Genomic DNA, 17,744 nt, shown 5'->3' with positions numbered 1-17,744 from the left:
TTTCATTCACATATTCATAGTAAAATATGGTCTAATGTATAAGTATGTTTTCATCTCTTTCTGCAGCTTTCTCCAGAACGTGATATATAGCCCCAAATGCATTATATTGATGATGAAATACAGTTTGATGGCAATCAGCGCGATATAAAAAATTCCAACTAGACGTACTTCTAGAAGTTACTACACGTCATCTGATGTTGACCGGATGGGCGAGGGGGCGTTTATAATTCCGTGGGCAGCGTTATACCAATCATCTAATGTGGGTCAAATGTTGATAATAGCAGTTAGTATCGAAGACGGTAACGTTACACGCTGAAACTCACCCCAGTCTCCGCGCGCCGTTGGGCGATCATCGTCGAGTAGAAATCTTATCATTATGGGATATATTTTTACCCGGTCCATCTCCAGCTTGTATAATGGTATATACGTCCAAATCATGTTGTTTATCGAGTTATTGCCAATCGATCACCGTGTAGCGTGACGAGCCAGAGTCCCATGAACTATAGCGAGCGCCTGGAAGTACTACGGTCGTCATGACAACCTCTATTCAACATCCTGTTTGGCGATTGCGCCGATCGGCCACCAGATGGCGCTCCTGAACCGCCAGAGAGCTCAGTGGGTCCTGCTGGTGGATCTCAGGCCAGCGGAGGGGACATATGAATCCGATCGCAGATTTTTGAAATATTGATATAAGGACGCTGTACAGCGTCCCCCGGCAACTTGAGCATGGCCAGCAATGACGTGAAAAGACGTTTCATGGCAGTCAAAGTGTTAAAATAACTTTGCCAAGCTTAAACACCTAGATGAAAAGGAAGGTTTTAAATACGTTTATGCAGTTCGTCCGCCAAACAGGGGTGGGCAGTATTCCGCTGTGAAGGCTGTTGTTCTTCCGGATATGATTCTTGTGTATGGTCACAAATTGTTGTTTATGTTCCAGGGCATTCTGCATGCCATAGAGTGATATTATTCCAGTATATTCCAATATGACACTGAGCGTTGAAAAAGTCCAGAGTATTCAAAAATGTCAACAAAAAATCATGACTTGCACAAAACTCATAAATCTAGCGGGCCCAAACAGCGAACCTTTACAAAAATATAGTATCTAGCGTCACATATTAACCTATTTCTACATCAATGTTATCAAAGCTTGTTTGATGCCGTTTTTGGTGTCTAAGTTATAACGAAGTTATAAAAAAAAGATAAAAAAATATGAATAAGACTTAGCCTCCTCCGCGTTGTGGGTCCCTCATGTAATCCTCGGCGTCTTCAGTCGAGTAGAGCCGGACCCCTTTTTCCATTTTTTTCCATGATGGAAAGATTCGCTGGGTAGCGTAGTGTAGGTTGGAATTTTTTCTCAAAAAGCTGAGACATCACTGACTTGTAACGGGCTCGTAGGGATACAACCTCGCGGCAAAAATCCTCGTAGAAATACACTAGTTTCCTGTTGTGTTGCAGAGTTCCCCTCTTCTTTTGTGCCGCCCGGATAATCGTATCTCTTATTCCAGTTTGACGTAGGCTAGCAATAATCACCCTCGATTTATTGTTGTTGTCGTCTCGGATGCCAATTCTGTAGCGCTGATCCACTATAGGTGGTGTAGAGAGGATATCTGGTCCTAGAATTTGAGCTAACACTGTCGCGAACGAGTCGTTTGTGTAGTCAACTGATTCATCCAGTCCCACTATACGGATATTAAATCTACGGGAATGACGTTCGATTTCGAATATCTTAGCTGTTAGCTTCTCGTTGTTGTCATATATCGTATCCGTTAGCTTCCCGTTGATCTCTTCTATCTTCTCCGTTAGTTCCACGATGCCGTCATGTAAAGCCCTATCGCCCCTAATGAATCTCAGTGTGTTCACCCAAGGTGGCTTCAACTACAGTAGTGCGTTCGGTTTGTTCTGCAGCCGCTGCTTTTAAATCTTTGATTTTGGATTCGATAGATTCTTTGATAGCGTCAACCTTAGCGTTAACCTTATCAACCTTAGCGTTAACCTTTTCAACCTTAGCGCCAACCTTATCAACCTTATCGGTTAAGATCTTTATTAGCTTAGCAAGAGACTCTATATCGGATGAGGTGGCGGGGACGATAGAAGAGGTGGCAATATCAGCTGTTTTTTTCTCTATCTCTCCTGCCATTTCCCGCACGGAGCCCGTATCCACAGGCGGATCCTCTGCAGTTAGTTTGGCTGCGCGTGTATCTTTCTTTGTTGGCATCTTGATTCTTTCTGTCGATATAGTTAGTTGAAGATCTCAGTTGATATATACGTCGAAGTTTAAACACATTGGTGTTGTAAAAAGTGGTTTTTGAGGGGGGCTCCAGTAGCTCACTGCGTATCTCGGCGCTATTTCTGCGTCGGGAGGAGCCGTGCTACGTCACGGTTCTGGTTGACTCCGAGTTCGATTCCCGGACCCGCCGTCATTTGCCGAATGTCTTCCCCTGCTCTATATCCCGTTTCACCCTGTATCTGTCGGTCATGCTTGACCAGAAAAGCGATAAACGCTAAAAAAATAAAGTTTAAAAAAAATAAGTGGTTTTTGAAGCAAAAATAAAAATAACGGGAGAGGAGCTGTGACCAATGCGACCACTACATGTGACATCTTCAAGGCTATTCCTTCAGTTTACTTTTGGGGGCGACACAGATGACTAAGCCTTTTGTCTTCATGGCGAGAAATATGAAGTTAATAACAGAGACTTCACGCGATCTCTGGCTTAGGGGCCCCCTGAGCCCTTGGGCCCCTGGGCCTGGTAGGCCCTTTCGGTAATCCATCCCTGCACTAATTCTGTCCTATAGCCAGATAATGCCTCAGCTACTATTTTTGTCAACTGGAATAAAAAATTCTACCTAAAGCCATGAAAGATTAGCACTGCAACTGATTACCAGGTGTACATGGTACTCTCTCTCTTATACACATTAATTCTCTACCTCTATCTTCTCTCTTGGGCATCCGATGACAATGTTTTGGGGTTGCTCGCCATTATGAAAAGGCACAGGGCTATGAGGGGAAGGGATATGATAAAGGATTCTTATTATGTAAAAGTTGGAATGACTGCAAACACAGTCCGGTCCACATCAAAGAAAGCAAATGACTACTGACTGTTAACAGAGTGTAATTATGGCGCCATAAGAGGTGGAGTTATTGGTGAGACTTTGTAGTTAATGTTAGCAGACATTTTACATGCAGCATTATTCCCCTCAAAGTGACCAAAAGCAAACTGAGAATGCGAGGACACCTTCAGATTAAACATAATGTACAACTAGTTCATATGAATAGTCCTGGTAACGTCACGGCAAAACTCAAGCAGTAGTAACATAACGTAATCCACGGTGTCCTTTTCACACCTTAATTTCTTCCTCTGGTGACTTGCCTCTGGTTGAAGTCCTTCATTACTCATACTCCTGATCAAATGTGGCATATAGCATTCATTTCCATGTCAAATTCAAGGGAATGGCCATGTGTCTGTATCAAAGAGTCTCTGCCTGTACAATCCACTGCAAGCGACGCAGGTGTTAGCTCAATAACTGGTATTGCGCTGCCCCCTGGTGGAGATCAAGAGTAATCCCAAATGGGCACACTTGGCAAACTACCCCGGTAGCTCCCGGCCGGTCAAGCCAGGTGGAGTCGTGGTCTAAAACATGTCTTTCAAAGGTTTTGACACAAAACCACGAGAAGTCCTTGATCATACGGTCATAACTGTGCCCAGCAAACATTAGGCTGATCGGCCCAGTAGCATGCGAGATTAGCTGCGGACACACAGTTACACGGATACACACACACACACACGTGACCAAATGCATGATGGTAGAAAATACAGTCACAGTAAGAGGCAAAAATGTCAATGAAAGAAACTTGTAGATATGTGTTTTCTATGGGACACTGATAAAATATGTATATGCCTGCATTCAAACAGTCATATTGTGCGTGTCGGTAACCTACGATGTCTATATAATGTAAATGTAAATATGAGTTTATGTTATGTATGAGTTTTACGAGTCTGTTGCTTTGAAGGTAAAACCCACACACCCAGGTATAATTTAGACTTCTAATAATCAGGCAACTTTCCAATCCATGATGGATCTTCATTAGGTTCTAAATTATACCTCAAACTGGGCTCTGCACTATTTTCTACGAGTCTGTTGACATAGAAATGAGGTTGTGTTCATGTGACTGCGAGGCATTCACAGTGTGTACTAGCAGTTGCAACAGAAAGAAGACAGGAACACAGAGTAAACAAGCACAATATGCGCTGCCTTGCGGTTACCATGGTAACAGAGGGGGGTGGGTGGGTGGGTGGGTGTGGAGTCTCCCCATGGCAACAGCACTGGTTGCCGGGTCAAGATGGAGATGTCCGACCTCATCAGTAGGACGAACTGCTTGAGAGGTTGTGTGTGTGTGTGTGTGTGTGTGTGCACATCACCATTTGAAGAGAGATGTTATTAAATCTGACAGTGTCACCGTATTCCATTCAAATTCTGCATTCAGGACACCAGCCAGTAGTAAATAGCACACGCACACACACACACACACACACACACACACACACACACACACACACACACACACACACACACACACACACACACACACACACACACACACACACACACACACACACACACACACACACACACACACACACACACACACACACACACACACACACACACACACACACACACACACACACACACACACACACACACACACACACACACACACACACAGCCTTGCTAGTGCTCGCCATGTGGATTGATTACCAGGTGAAATATAGCTCAGTGTAGCCAAGCTTTCATAGCATTTTCTACTTGGCATCTCACCTCAGCAGCTCTCCTTTCATTATTTCCACAGAGCGGTCCTGCTGGAGACGCTGCCTGGCCAGCCTCACAGTCCTCAGAGACTAGACCGACTACCAAGTAAAGTCAAGAGAGGGGAAACATTCCACTGTGACCCCGGTGTGTCCTCCCTTAGGTCCTCAGCAACACCAAGCACCTCTTTTTGCTACTGTACTGTTCAAATAGTTTAATCAGGCTAACAGTTGGTTCTAATCCAGCAATCTGATTGGCCGGCTGATTTACACCACATCGTGGCTAGGAGTTGCTCAGCAACACATTCATACAGAGCTGAATTAACTCTTCATCAAAACTTGCTAACTTGATAAAAAATAAAAGCAATATAACACTCAAGGTTGTGTGTTGTAGTAAATAACATCACAGCTTTGATGATCTACGGTAGGCTACTTGCATGTGGCCACAAACATGATGTTATTTAATATAACACACTCTTATGTTCTATTGCTTAAAGGCATACTAAGTAGTTTCAGCCACTAGAGCACCACCAAAACAATATGTAGAGCACCACTAAAAACATAGGGAACGCTCAAACCAGCTCAGGTAAAAAGAAGAGAGCGTTGACAAGCAAACAAGGCACCATTTTCTTTTTGAAAACGGGAGCAGAGAACCATGGACTGCCCACTAACAGCGCGTTTAGTGTTTATCCAATCAGGTGCATTCCATGTGGGGAAATGGCAAGTAGAGAGGGGAGACATGCACATGGTTTATTTCGTTTTGGTCTGATGTGTGGGATGGATTTCAGGAAATACGTTCATGTTCAAAATACCTGTTCAAACTATTTCCACTGCTCCAAATCAAGAAAAAGGGTTCAAGTATCTTTTGGTGGCGGACACTGGAGGAACCGAGTGGTAACGCTCCTCATTCTGGACTCCTTTTCTCCCCAGCCGGGGGCGTAGAATATCAGTAAGGAGTGACCGGTCCGGTTATGGAGATCCGGTCGTGTTTTGTAACTCGCAGCTGTTGCAGAGATAATGAGGAAAAATACTAAATTGTGTGGCTTTTTCTCTTATTTCAGTTCCACTACATTTCAGTAAAAATGTCTTCTTCTTTTTTATTGTAGGCACACAAATAACGTAATCTCAAAATACGCTGTAAATAAAGTGCTGTGTTTGATACATACATATGTAGGCCTATCATTATTATATAACTACACTGTGTAGGTTTCTAAAAATATATAAGCTGATACGTACAGTACTTGTATCACTACAGAAATGCAAGTCCTTTATTTGACTACTGATGACGTAACAAATGGCATGTCCCATTTCTTAAGTAAATATTTCAACCCCTTCCCATTGTAGCTCCATTCTGAAGTGCCACTACCCAGCCGAGGGCACTCCAAGACTAGCGGTAGAGCCAAGGGAAGGGAATTGGGATTGGACTTAATTAAACAGCCAGCTCACTGAAATCTCAGAGCTGTTAGGAACGTGCCCTTTCCATTGTAAACAAGGAGATGGCAGCGCTGCAGACAGCAGGATCGTTTTTTTGTATTATTGGATATCGTTTTTATTTAAACTTTTTTTTTTGTTAGTGTTACATCCCAAGGTATGTGCTTCCCCAGTGTGTCTTGTTCTCCATTTTGTTTCCTCCCTCCAGCCAGAACCTGTCCTCCACCATTGGTCCCTGCTATGCCTGCCCTTCCATTGGTGGACTACATAGCAGCACAGCACCGATTGGTGGATGGGTTTCAAGACTCCAAGACCCAATCAATAACCATCACCCACCACCCAATCATGGATCACCACACCCTGTTAAAACATGGCTGCTCACTTCAGTCACTCTCTCTCTCTGGCATGAGGCTAGGCCTAGTGTGATTTTGTGACATTGAACTTTGTTAAATATTGCATTTGTTTATTGGCCTTGGTATTAGTGGCATTGCCTTTGTGTGTGTATGGCCACAGAGAGAGCATTGTTAGCTATAGATTGTTTTGTTATATGTTTTCCATTCTGGTATGTATCATTAATGTGTTTTTTCTCTCTTTTCAGGAAGCACAGATGGGTGAGCTGCCATTTCATTTGGATATGGTTTTCTCCTGTTTTGGTTAGGTAAGGGTAGTTTAGGTAATGTCATTTGTTTTACCATAGATTAGGTTGGTTGATTTGAAGAATAGAGGTGTTTGTTTGTTGTTTTGGCCTTAGCTCACCCTTGAGCTACATGTGCTTCCTTTGCATTTACCAATAAATATCCTTGTGTTTACAAACCTGGTCCATTTATTTCAACCAACTGTTATGTTACAGCCCTTTACCCTTAGACCCACAGGGGTCGTAACAGTTAGTTTAGAATATGTATTGTATAATACAAACACAACACTTTAGACAGTCTCCTCCCCACTGCATGTATATATTCTCTCCCCACCGTATGTATATTTCTCTCCCACCCGTCCTAATGTACAGTCTCCTCCCCACCGTATGTATATATTCTCTCCCCACCGTATGTATATTTCTCTCCCACCCACCCACCCCCTCCTAATGTACAGTCTCCTCCCCATCATATGTATATATTCTGTCAGGATCTATGGGTAACAGTACTGTATATTTGCATATTGTATATGTCACAAATGTAATAGTACTATGAATGAATGAAAAACTTTATTTAACAGATTGCAGAATGGGTACAATACAGTACGGCTCAATACACACAATTGTTAAGGGGATGCAGACCTGAGAAAGACGTTTGTCTTGTTTCCATCAGGGTCCCCCATTTTCAATTAATATAGACATTTATGACATACACAACATACATGACATTTATGGCATAGGTACATATATAGGTATTTAGTACTGATACATTTGTGACATAAGCGGTATTCAAATATACAGTACTGTTACCCCTAGATCCTGACAGAGTATATACATATGATGGGGAGGGGACTGTACATTAGGAGGGGGTGGGTGGGTGGGAGGGAAATATACATACGGCGGGGAGGGAATATTTACATGCGGTGGGGAGGAGACTGTCTATTAGGAGGTAGTGGGGGTTTTGGGCATTTACGGTGGCCAGTTTCGAATTGCAGCCTCCCGTAGGTGCTCTTTAAGAGCGGTTTTGAATGTGGGCAGGGATTCACATTACTTTACAGCTTTGGGTAGGGCGTTCCACATTGTTGTGGCATAATTGCGAAACGTGTTTAGTCCCTTGTTTGAGCCGAATCTGGGTTTAACATGATTTGTTGAGCTTCCTCTGGTGTAGTGGTTGTGGTATTCACTGACCTTTGGGAAGTATTTTGACATGTACATGGGCACCCCGGTCGTATAGTGTATCTTGTAGACCAGGCCCATTGCAAGTTGCTGTACTCTGTCGTCTACTCTAAGCCATCCTAGGTTGGCAAAGTGGGCAGGGGTGAGGTGGGTTCTGGGGTTCAGGTCAAGTAGTAGTCTGACCAGTTTGTTTTGTGATGTTTGTAATTTTGTTTTAAGCGCCTTTGAGGTGCTTTGGTACCATGAGGTGCACGCATAGTCATAGTACCCTTGAATGAGTGCTCCTGCCAGAGTCTTCAGGGTATTCTTGTTTACCAGAGAGGAGATCCGGTACAAGAATCTAGTTCGTTGGTTGACTTTTTGTATTACATTGGATGCCATTTTGTCACAGGAAAGATTTGCCTCTAGGATGGAACCCAGGTAGGTAATTTCGTCTTTCCTTGTGACAATATTGTCACCCACTGTAACTGAGAATCCGTCGGTCTTGCTGAGTTTGTTATTTGAACCGAAGAGAATGGACTCTGTTTTGCCCATGTGTAATGATAGTTTGTTATCAGCGAGCCATATGCAGATTTTGCCTAGTTCCGTGCTGAGGGTTTTTTCAGCCTGCAATTTGTTCTTGTCAAAGACCAGCAGGGCTGAGTCGTCCGCAAACAGGAACAAGTTGCAGTCACAGGCTGACGACATGTCATTTGCATAAATTAGGAAGAGTAGCGGTCCTAGTATGCTTCCTTGTGGAACACCACAGCTCACTGTGAGGGGGGGGGTAGAGTACCATTTACCTCTACCATATGTTCTTTCCCCTCCAGGTAGGATTGCATCCAGCTCACTGATAAGCTATCAAAACCAATTGCTTTTAGCTTGTCCATTAGAATGGAGTGATTGACAGTGTTGAAGGCCTTTTGTAGGTCCAGCATGACCATGCCGCAGTATTTGCCCGCGTCCACCTCTTGTTTGATGTGGTCGTTCAAATAGAGGAGGCATGTGTCAGTGGAGTGGGACGTTCTGAAGCCAGATTGGAATTCGTAGATTAGATTTTTTTCCGCCAGGTACTTTTCGACCTGTTCGTAGACTATTTTCTCCATGACTTTCGAGATGGAGGTAAGAATAGAAACAGGGCGGTAGTTGCCTGGGTCTAATTTGCTGCCCTTTTTGTGTAGAGGGGTCACTCTCGCAATTTTGAAGTCCTTGGGGACGTGCCCCTGTTTTATAGAGAGGTTTATTATGTGTGTGATGACTGGGGTGATGGCGGCTGCTGCGTCTCTGAGGAATTTGGAGGGGATGTTGTCATGGCCAGTGGCCTTGTTAGGTTGGAGGGCGCTCAATTTTTTGAGTACCTCATCGGTTGTTACCATTTCAAGTTTGAAGTCGTCTTTGTGGACCCCTAGGTTTTTGTAGTATGCTACTATGTGTTCTACCCCATAATGCCCTGAGTGGGAGGGTAGTTTGTTTACCAGTGTTGTGGCTATGTTTGTGAAGAAGATGTTTAAGTAATTGGCTACATCCAGCTTGTCTGTGATGAGCGTGTTGTCCGTCTTTATGTTTATGTTTGAGAATCTGGTTTTAAGTTTTTTACTGCAGCCTAGTTGATTATTGAGTAATTTCCAAAGTTCGCGGGGTTTGTTTTTGTTTTCCTCAGTTTTGTCGTTGATGAAATTTCTTTTTGCGGTTCTGATCATGGTGTTTACGTCATTTCTTAGTCTGTTTCTTTGGATTTTTTGTTCAACCACGTGGGCTTGGAGTTCACTGTTTGAGCTTTTGGAAAGCTTTGTCTGACTTTTATGAAGTTCAGAGCATTTTTTGTCTCTGGTTTTCATAGCGGCCAGTATTTCAGTGTGCATCCATGCCTCAGCGAGATTTTTAACCCTGGTGGTTCTTATGGGTGCCATGTTGTTGAGTATTGCTGTGAATTTGGTTTTGAATCCAAGCCATGTTTCTTCAACCTGTGTACCACTGAGTTCATCTGACCAGTCCAAGCTTCCCAGTTCTAGGTTAAAGGCCTCTCTAGAGTACGTTTTGAGGTCTCTAGATGTGACTGTTTTGTGACAGCCGGCCTTCTGTTTTAGCTTTTTGCGGGTACAGAAAATCATATAATGATCACTTAACCCGCATGCTATCACCCCTTTATTGGAGATCATTGACTTGTCAGAGGTCAAAATGAGGTCAATGGTGGTTTGTTGTCGAATCGCATACCCTTGTGGGTTGGGTGATTAGCTGGCTGAAACCGTGCAGATCAGAAAATCTACTGAAGGCCTTGAAGACGGGTGCTGATTTACGCAGCATATCCGTGTTCCAGTCCCCAATAAGAATTTTTTCTACCCCCTCCACCCCAGCTAAACACCCATCAAGTGTGTCATAAAAGCCACTCGATTTGCAGTAAGTACTGTGTGGATGGTCGTGGCTCCGAAAGCTGGATGTTTCCTCTCCATGCCCGTTAACAAGTAGAAGTCGCAATGGGACTGCTGATTTGCGTTTTCGCTACCCTCCACTTCTGTCTGGTGTTGCTGCTTGAGTTGTGAATTCAGGTACAAATCCATAATCCACAGGAGGGAAAGTAGAAAATGCGCAAAGTACTTTTTTGTTGTTGATCTGTTGCGTTGGTTACGGGAGCTATGTAAAATGCGACCGTCCATGTTGAAGCCGGATACATACCTGTATGTCATGTATGTCCCTATGACATAAATGTTGTGTATGTCACTATGAATTAAAAAGGGGGGACCCTGATGTAAACAAGACAAACGTCTTTCTCTGGTCTGCATCCCCTTAACAATTGTGTGTATTGAGCCGTACTGTATTGTACCCATTCTGCAATCTGTTAAATAAAGTTTTCATTCAAGTCAACTGACTCACAGTCCTGTAGACATCCCAGTCTCAATGAACATTATGCACTAATGCCAACTCGTCCTTGCCATGTTGACAAATGTGATATTTTCTGCATATATTTAAGTACACAATAAAGTAATTTTTCTAGTTTTTCTCTTTATTTCAGTTTACAAAATATTTAAGTATATTTGTTTGTTTACATTTTATTTGTTTGTGCTTGTATTAGTTAACTATAATAACCTTTGATAGTTTTAGTGTTTGTGTTAGTGTTAGTTAACTATAATAACCTTTGATAGTTTTAGTGTTAGTTGGTGTCATGGCTGATGGCTTACATGTTGAGTGGCAGCTGGACCTTGGCGTGTGCCAGCAGCTCTGAGGTCACTGATGCCACTCTGGGGGGAACCAGCACCCCCACTGAGGAAGGGGAGGTGCCTGGGGGAGATGCATCCTGGACACAAACACGCACACAAACACCAGAGAAATGAGTAATGTTTTACAAAACAATATGTGATATGTGTGTACAGGTGGTCTGAATATAATGCATTTTGAAGCTGTACTGACATGGGGGGCTGCATTTGTTTGTGTTCTGTGTGTATATATATGTGTGTATGTGTATACTGTATGTATGTACGTGGGGGGGGGGTGTGTGTGTGCATGCATGCGTTTGTGTGTGTGGGGGGGGGGGGGGTGTACCTGGATGCGTGAGGCAGCCCTGGGGTCTGAGGAGCTGATGAGAATAGGATGTGAGATCTCCATACTGTGTCTGTTGTTGAGCTGCGCCGCCCTCTGGCTGACTGAAAGCGCCGTGAACGAATGGCGCTTCTTCGCATTTTTCTTCCCCTCCCCTTGCCTGTGGCCAGCACCATTCCCATTGGACGGGGAGGGGCCAGGGGAGAGGCCAGGAGTGCAGGGGCCCAACGGTACGGGCTCCGAGCTGGAGCTGGGGCCGGTCACGAGGGTTGCCATGGGCTTGTCGATCTCCATCAACTGCTTGGCTGTTTCGTTTAACTGGATGGGAGAAGAGGGGAGAGAGGAGAGCAGGAGAGGAGAGTGGAGGAGAGGAGAGAGGCGGACAGGAGAGGAGAGGGGAGGAGAGGAGAGGGGGAGAGGAGAGTAGGACAGGAAAGGAGAGGAGAGAAGAGGACAGGAGAGGGGAGGAGAGGAGAGAGTATGACATGAGATGAGAGGGGAGGAAAGAAGAGGACAGGAGAGGAGAGGGGAGGAGAGGAGAGAGTAGGACAGGAGAGGGGAGGAGAGGAGAGAAGAGGACAGGAGAGGAGAGGGGAGGAGAGAAGAGAGTAGGACAGGAGAGGGGAGGAGAGGAGAGAAGAGGACAGGAGAGGAGAGGGGAGGAGAGGAGAGAGTAGGACAGGAGAGGGGAGGAGAGGAGAGAAGAGGACAGGAGAGGAGAGGGGAGGAGATGAGAGAGTAGGACAGGAGAGGGGAGGAGAGGAGAGAAGAGGACAGGAGAGGAGAGGAGAGAGTATGACAGGAGAGGAGAGGGGAGGAGAGGAGAGAAGAGGACAGGAGAGGGGAGGAGAGGAGAGAGAATGACATGAGAGGAGAGGAGAGAAGAGGACAGGAGAGGAGAGGGGAGGGGAGGAGAGGAGAGTATGACATGAGAGGGGAGAGGAGGGGAGGAGAGAAGCAGACAGGAGAGGAGGGGAGGAGAGGAGAGAGTAGGACAGGAGAGGAGGGGAGGAGAGGAGATAGTAGGATAGGAGAGGGGAGGAGAGGAGAGAAGAGGACAGGAGAGGGGAGGAGAGGAGAGTGTATGAAATGAGAGGAGAGGGGAGGATAGAGAAGTAGAGGAGAGAGGACAAGAGAGGAGATAGGAGGGGAGGAGATGAGAGAGGAGGCCAGGAGAGGAGAGGAGAGGAAAGGAAACAGGGGAAGAGAACAACAGAGAACACAGAGGAGAAGAGGGGTAAGCTTTCAATAGAAGTCTTTCACAGAATGTTTTGGATGCCCATTTGTCCTCAATGTTGGAAGAAACAATGACACACAAATGTGCAAATCAATGGTTGCTATGTGTTCATATGGGAATATATCAACAGAAATTTTATAATTTGGTGTCTTATTTACCGGGTCTGGTATGCAAGTTACAGTGGAACAGTACCATCATTCTTTCTCAGTGTTTTACATACTCTACCACTGCAGATAAATTAGGCATTTTCTTTTGAAACGGTTACAGGCAGCCATGTTGAAAGAAATATAACCACATGAATATTCTGTACAAGGCCTCTATTCTCTGTGGTTTACATTTGAGCAACAGTCACAACAATGTTTCTTCTTTCTCTCTCTTTCACGCGCACACACACGCACACACACACACACACACACACACACACACACACACACACACACACACACACACACACACAGCCGTTCTGTTTCCTGGCAGACCCAGTGTGTGTTTGCATCCTTTCCTCTGAGATCACTTGTTCTGGTTGGCAGCAGCTCAAACCAGCAGCACACAATCATCATTTAGTACAGTAAGTCATGAGAGACTTTCTAAATGTTACGCTCCCTCCCCCCTATCTCTCTCTCTCTCTCTCTCTCTCCCTCTATCTCTCCCTCCCCCCCTGTCCCTCTCCCCCCCTCTCTCTCTCTCTCTCTCTCTCTCTCTCTCTCTCCCTCTATCTCTCCCTCCCCCCCTGTCCCTCTCCCCCCTCTCTCTCTCCCTGTCCCCCTGTCCCCCTCTCTCTCCCTCTCCCTCTCCCTCTCCCTCTCCCTCTCTCTCTCTCTCTCTCTCTCTCTCTCTCTCTCTCTCTCTCTCTCTCTCTCTCTCTCTCTCTCTCTCTCTCTCCATCCCTCTCTCTCTCTCTCTCCATCCCTCTCTTTTTCTTGGCTCTGTCACACACGTACACAAAACCAGTGCAGATACACAAACACCTCACCCCAAGGTAAGCTTCCCTTTTGCATGTCTAGACCTCTCTCCTGGGCTCCTTGTTACAGGACTGTGCTGCCTGCGCAAGGAGGCCAACGAAAATAGAGGAAAAGAAAAGAAAAACAACAAAAAAGAAAAGGTTTATCCTTAGAGAAGGATCCATCAATTGTGTGTGGAAAAATTTAAATAGATGTATTCATAAAAACACATGGATCAAATACAAATAGAGAGGTGAAATGAGCTTGGCTAAAGAGGAGCGTGCTCTCATGGTGCAGGCCAACACCACACTGAGGGAGAGAGGGTGACACCGGGGTTGGGGCTGTAGGCCCTTGGCCCTCCCAAGGTCTGATATTTAAGCTATTGTCTTGGAACCGACAAAATGATTCTTGCACACTCCTTTCGTGTATTTGTGTACGTAAGTGTATATACAGTGGATACATGCATTATGTATACATGTATATATGTATTTGTGTATCTGAATCCGGCTCTTCCCGGCAGTGTGTCAAAGTGTCCATGAGCAAGACACTGAACCCCTAATTGCTCCCAATGAGCAGGTTAGCACCTTGCATGGTTGCCTCTGCAGTTAGTGTGTGTGTGTGTGTGTGTGTGTGTGTGTGTGTGTGTGTGTGTGTGTGTGTGTGTGTGTGTGTGTGTGTGTGTGTGTGTGTGTGTGTGTGTGTGTGTGTGTGTGTGTGTGTGTGTGTGTGTGTGTGTGTGTGTGTGTGTATTCTAGTGAATACTTTGCTGTTTTTCTGGACTTCCGTGATGCGTTTGGAACTTTAGCACACAATGTTATGATTACAGCTCTTGAGGAAATACATCTGCCCCAGGTTTATATTGACATTGTCAAAAACGTGTATTGTGGTTCCTTTATACAGGTTATCTGTGGTAAACAGCTCACAGACCCCATCCCTCTCCAAGTTGGTGTTAAGGCTGGTTGTCCGTGGAGCGCTGTTAATTTTGTTATAGCAATAAACCAGTGGTTGAAGTGGCTCTGTATGTGTGCCCCCGCTAATGTAATTTCCCCTAACCCCGCACAGGGGTATGCAGACGATCATTCATATCATGCGGCTGAAATAAATACCATGCTCTCCAGAACCGACTCCTTTTTGGAGTGGTCTGGATTAGTTTCAAGTTTCTTTAATAGTTGTCATACAGAAGTACAGAATACTTTCATACAAAATGCTTCTTACTGTTACGCTCCAGAGACTGTGCTAGACAAGATAGTATCAAATAACATAGTATAGCATGTAATTTAGAAGTAGAAAAGTAGAAAAAGAGGTCACAGTGTTCAGTATGGAAATATGTACAATGTTCGATGCAGGATAGACGTAACTGAGTTACCATATAATATACAATACTATGCAGTGTACTAATGTACAGTACTATATAGTGCAAAGCAGAAATGGGATGAGGTACAATTTAGGTACAATTTACAGTAAGGTGTACGAGTTGTAGTGCAATCCTTCATCAATAAATATAAAGTGTGGGGAGTGGGTGCTACAGTGTGTTTGTTTAAAGTGAGTGTGTGCTATAAAGTGTGTGGGGTGGGTGCTACAGTGTGTTTGTTTAAAGTGAGTGTGTGCGTGTGGATGTGTGTGCTATGTGCGTTTGATGGTTGTTGTTGTGTAGTGTTCATTGTTCGTTTAGCAGCCTGATGGCCTGGGGATAGAAGCTTCTTCTGAGTCTTTCTGTGCTCGCCTTGAGACTCCGGTATCGCTTGCCTGACCGCAGCAGTTCAAAGAGGCAGTTGTTCGGGTGACTGGAGTCTTTAATGATTCTCTTAGCCTTGCCCCTGCAACGCTTGTTGTAAATGTTCTGGAGGGTGGGGAGCCCCCCTCCAATTGTGCGTTCGGCTGAACGTGTCACTCTTTGTAGTCTGCTTCGGTCTTGTGCAGTGCTATTCCCAAACCAGGAGGTGATGTTGCCAGTCAGGATGCTCTCTATTGTACATGAGTAGAAGTTCTTAAGGATCTTCTGACTGACTTGGAACTTCCTTAGGCGCCTGAGGAAGTAGAGGCGTTGTCGTGCCTTCTTCACAACACTGTCAATGTGTGTGGTCCATGTCAAGTCCTCGGATATGTAGGCTCCGAGGTACTTAAAGCTGTTGACTCTCTCAACCGGTGCCCCGTCGATGCTGAGGGGGCTGAATTCCTGACCCCCGACCTCCTGATGTCCACAATCATCTCCTTTGTTTTGCTGACGTTCAGGGAGAGGCTGTTTTCCTGGCACCATCCCGCCAGGACCTTGACCTCTTCCAGGTAGGCCCTCTCGTCGTTGGCAGAGATCAGGCCCACCACCACTGTGTCGTCAGCAAATTTGATGATTGTATTGCTACTCCGCTGAGCCACACAGTCGTGTGTGTACAGGGAGTAGAGGAGGGGACTCAGAACACAGCCCTGGGGGGCCCCTATGTTGAGGGTGATGGATGAGGAGGTGCAGTTGCCTGCTCTCACCACCTGGGGTCTGCCCGTCAGGAAGTCCAGGACCCACTGGCAGAGGTCATAGTTCAAGCCCAGGTCCCTGAGCTTGGCTATGAGTATGGAGGGGACTATGGTATTGAATGTCGAGCTGTAGTCGATGAATAGCATTCTCACATAGTTCCCCTGCCTCTTGTCCAGGTGTGATGCTGCTGTGTGCAGCACATGGGCTATGGCGTCCTCCGTGGACCTGTTGGGGCGGTATGCAAATTGCAGGGGGTACATGTTGATGGGGAGGGAGGAGCAGATGTAGCCCTTTACTAGCTTCTCAAAGCACTTCATGGCTATGGAGGTGAGAGCTACAGGGCGGTAGTCGTTGAGGCAAGCAGGCTTGGATTTTTTGGGTACAGGGATAATAGTGGACTTCTTCAGGCAGGTGGGGATGACAGCCTGTTCTAAGGACAGGTTAAATATGTCAGTGAATACCGGGGCTAGTTGGTCGGCACAGACTTTTAGGACGCGGCCGGGGATGCCGTCCGGACCTGCTGCCTTCCTGATATTCACTTTTTTAAAGGTCCGCCTCACCTCATGCTCTGTTACCCTGAATACTGAGTCTCCATCAGCAGCAGACCCCCCCCCCCCATTGCCGTGGCTTGTGGGCTGGTGTTGTTATTACCAGCATCAAACCTCGCATAGAAGGTATTGAGGTCATTTGCTAAGGAGATGTCACTGTTCAGTTTGAGGGAGGCGCCTTTGTAGTCTGTCATCGTTTTGAGCCCCTGCCACATAGCTCTAGAGTCAGCTTGTTCAAACTGGAGTTCAATTTTATCCCTGTAGCGCCGTTTGGCCTCTGTCACTGTCCTCCTTACGTTGTATCGCGCCACCTTGTGGTCATTCATGTTGCCTACCACTAGGCCGTCGTTGTATGCTTTGGTGCGCTCTCTCAGAGCTTTACGGACGGATTTGTCTAGCCAGGGTTTTTGATTTGGGTAAACTCTCATTTTGGTAGTGGGGATTGTTTCTTCCACCAAAGTACAAACATAGTCCAGCACTGTCTCCGTGTAGACATTAAGGATAAGGAGGTTAAGGATAAAAAAATTTGCAGTGTTTTATGAAAGGCGGAGTGGGGGAAACCGTTGGAATCACTCAAACACAGACACAATACCTGCATTCACAATTGGCAATAAACCCATTACAGTCTATTCACGTCATCAGACATACACATACCTGGATCACAAGTTTAATGTGGCAGGTGAGTGGAAAGAACAGGTAGATGAAATCATCTCTGAATACACCAGCAGACTTGATTTAATTCATGCATCACCACTTCCACTCATCATGAAACTTGAGGCAATCAGAGGAATGGCACTGGCCAAAGTACAACATCTGTTCTCCAATGTACATATTCCATGAAAATCACTACATGATTTGACTGATAAAACCGTACACCTAGTGAGACAATGGACTGGCCTCAACACACACACAACATGCAACATTATATTTCACAGTAAACGTGAGGGTGGTCTGGGTGTTCCCAATTTTGAATGGGCATATATTGCTACACGGCT

General features: G+C 45.4%; 1 protein-coding gene across 1 annotated transcript in view; it reads right to left on the bottom strand.

Annotated features, from left to right (window-relative positions):
- The window catches only part of LOC311226187 (E3 ubiquitin-protein ligase SH3RF3-like), a gene marked incomplete at its 3' end in the record, with an annotated part of 637,874 nt that overhangs the window by 175,943 nt on the left and 444,187 nt on the right, over positions 1-17,744 (bottom strand). Inside the window, exons 4-5 of the mRNA XM_084311562.1 lie at positions 11,560-11,874; positions 11,199-11,314 (exon numbers count right to left, since the gene is read on the bottom strand). Coding sequence (XP_084167688.1) covers positions 11,199-11,314; positions 11,560-11,874 — 431 coding nt within the window. The remainder of the gene's footprint in view (positions 1-11,198; positions 11,315-11,559; positions 11,875-17,744) is intronic.

Source organism: Notolepis coatsorum (genome assembly GCF_963971535.1).
Source record: "Notolepis coatsorum genome assembly, chromosome: 3".
Classification (NCBI taxonomy): domain Eukaryota; kingdom Metazoa; phylum Chordata; class Actinopteri; order Aulopiformes; family Paralepididae; genus Notolepis; species Notolepis coatsorum.
This window is presented reverse-complemented; position numbering and strand designations above follow the sequence as displayed.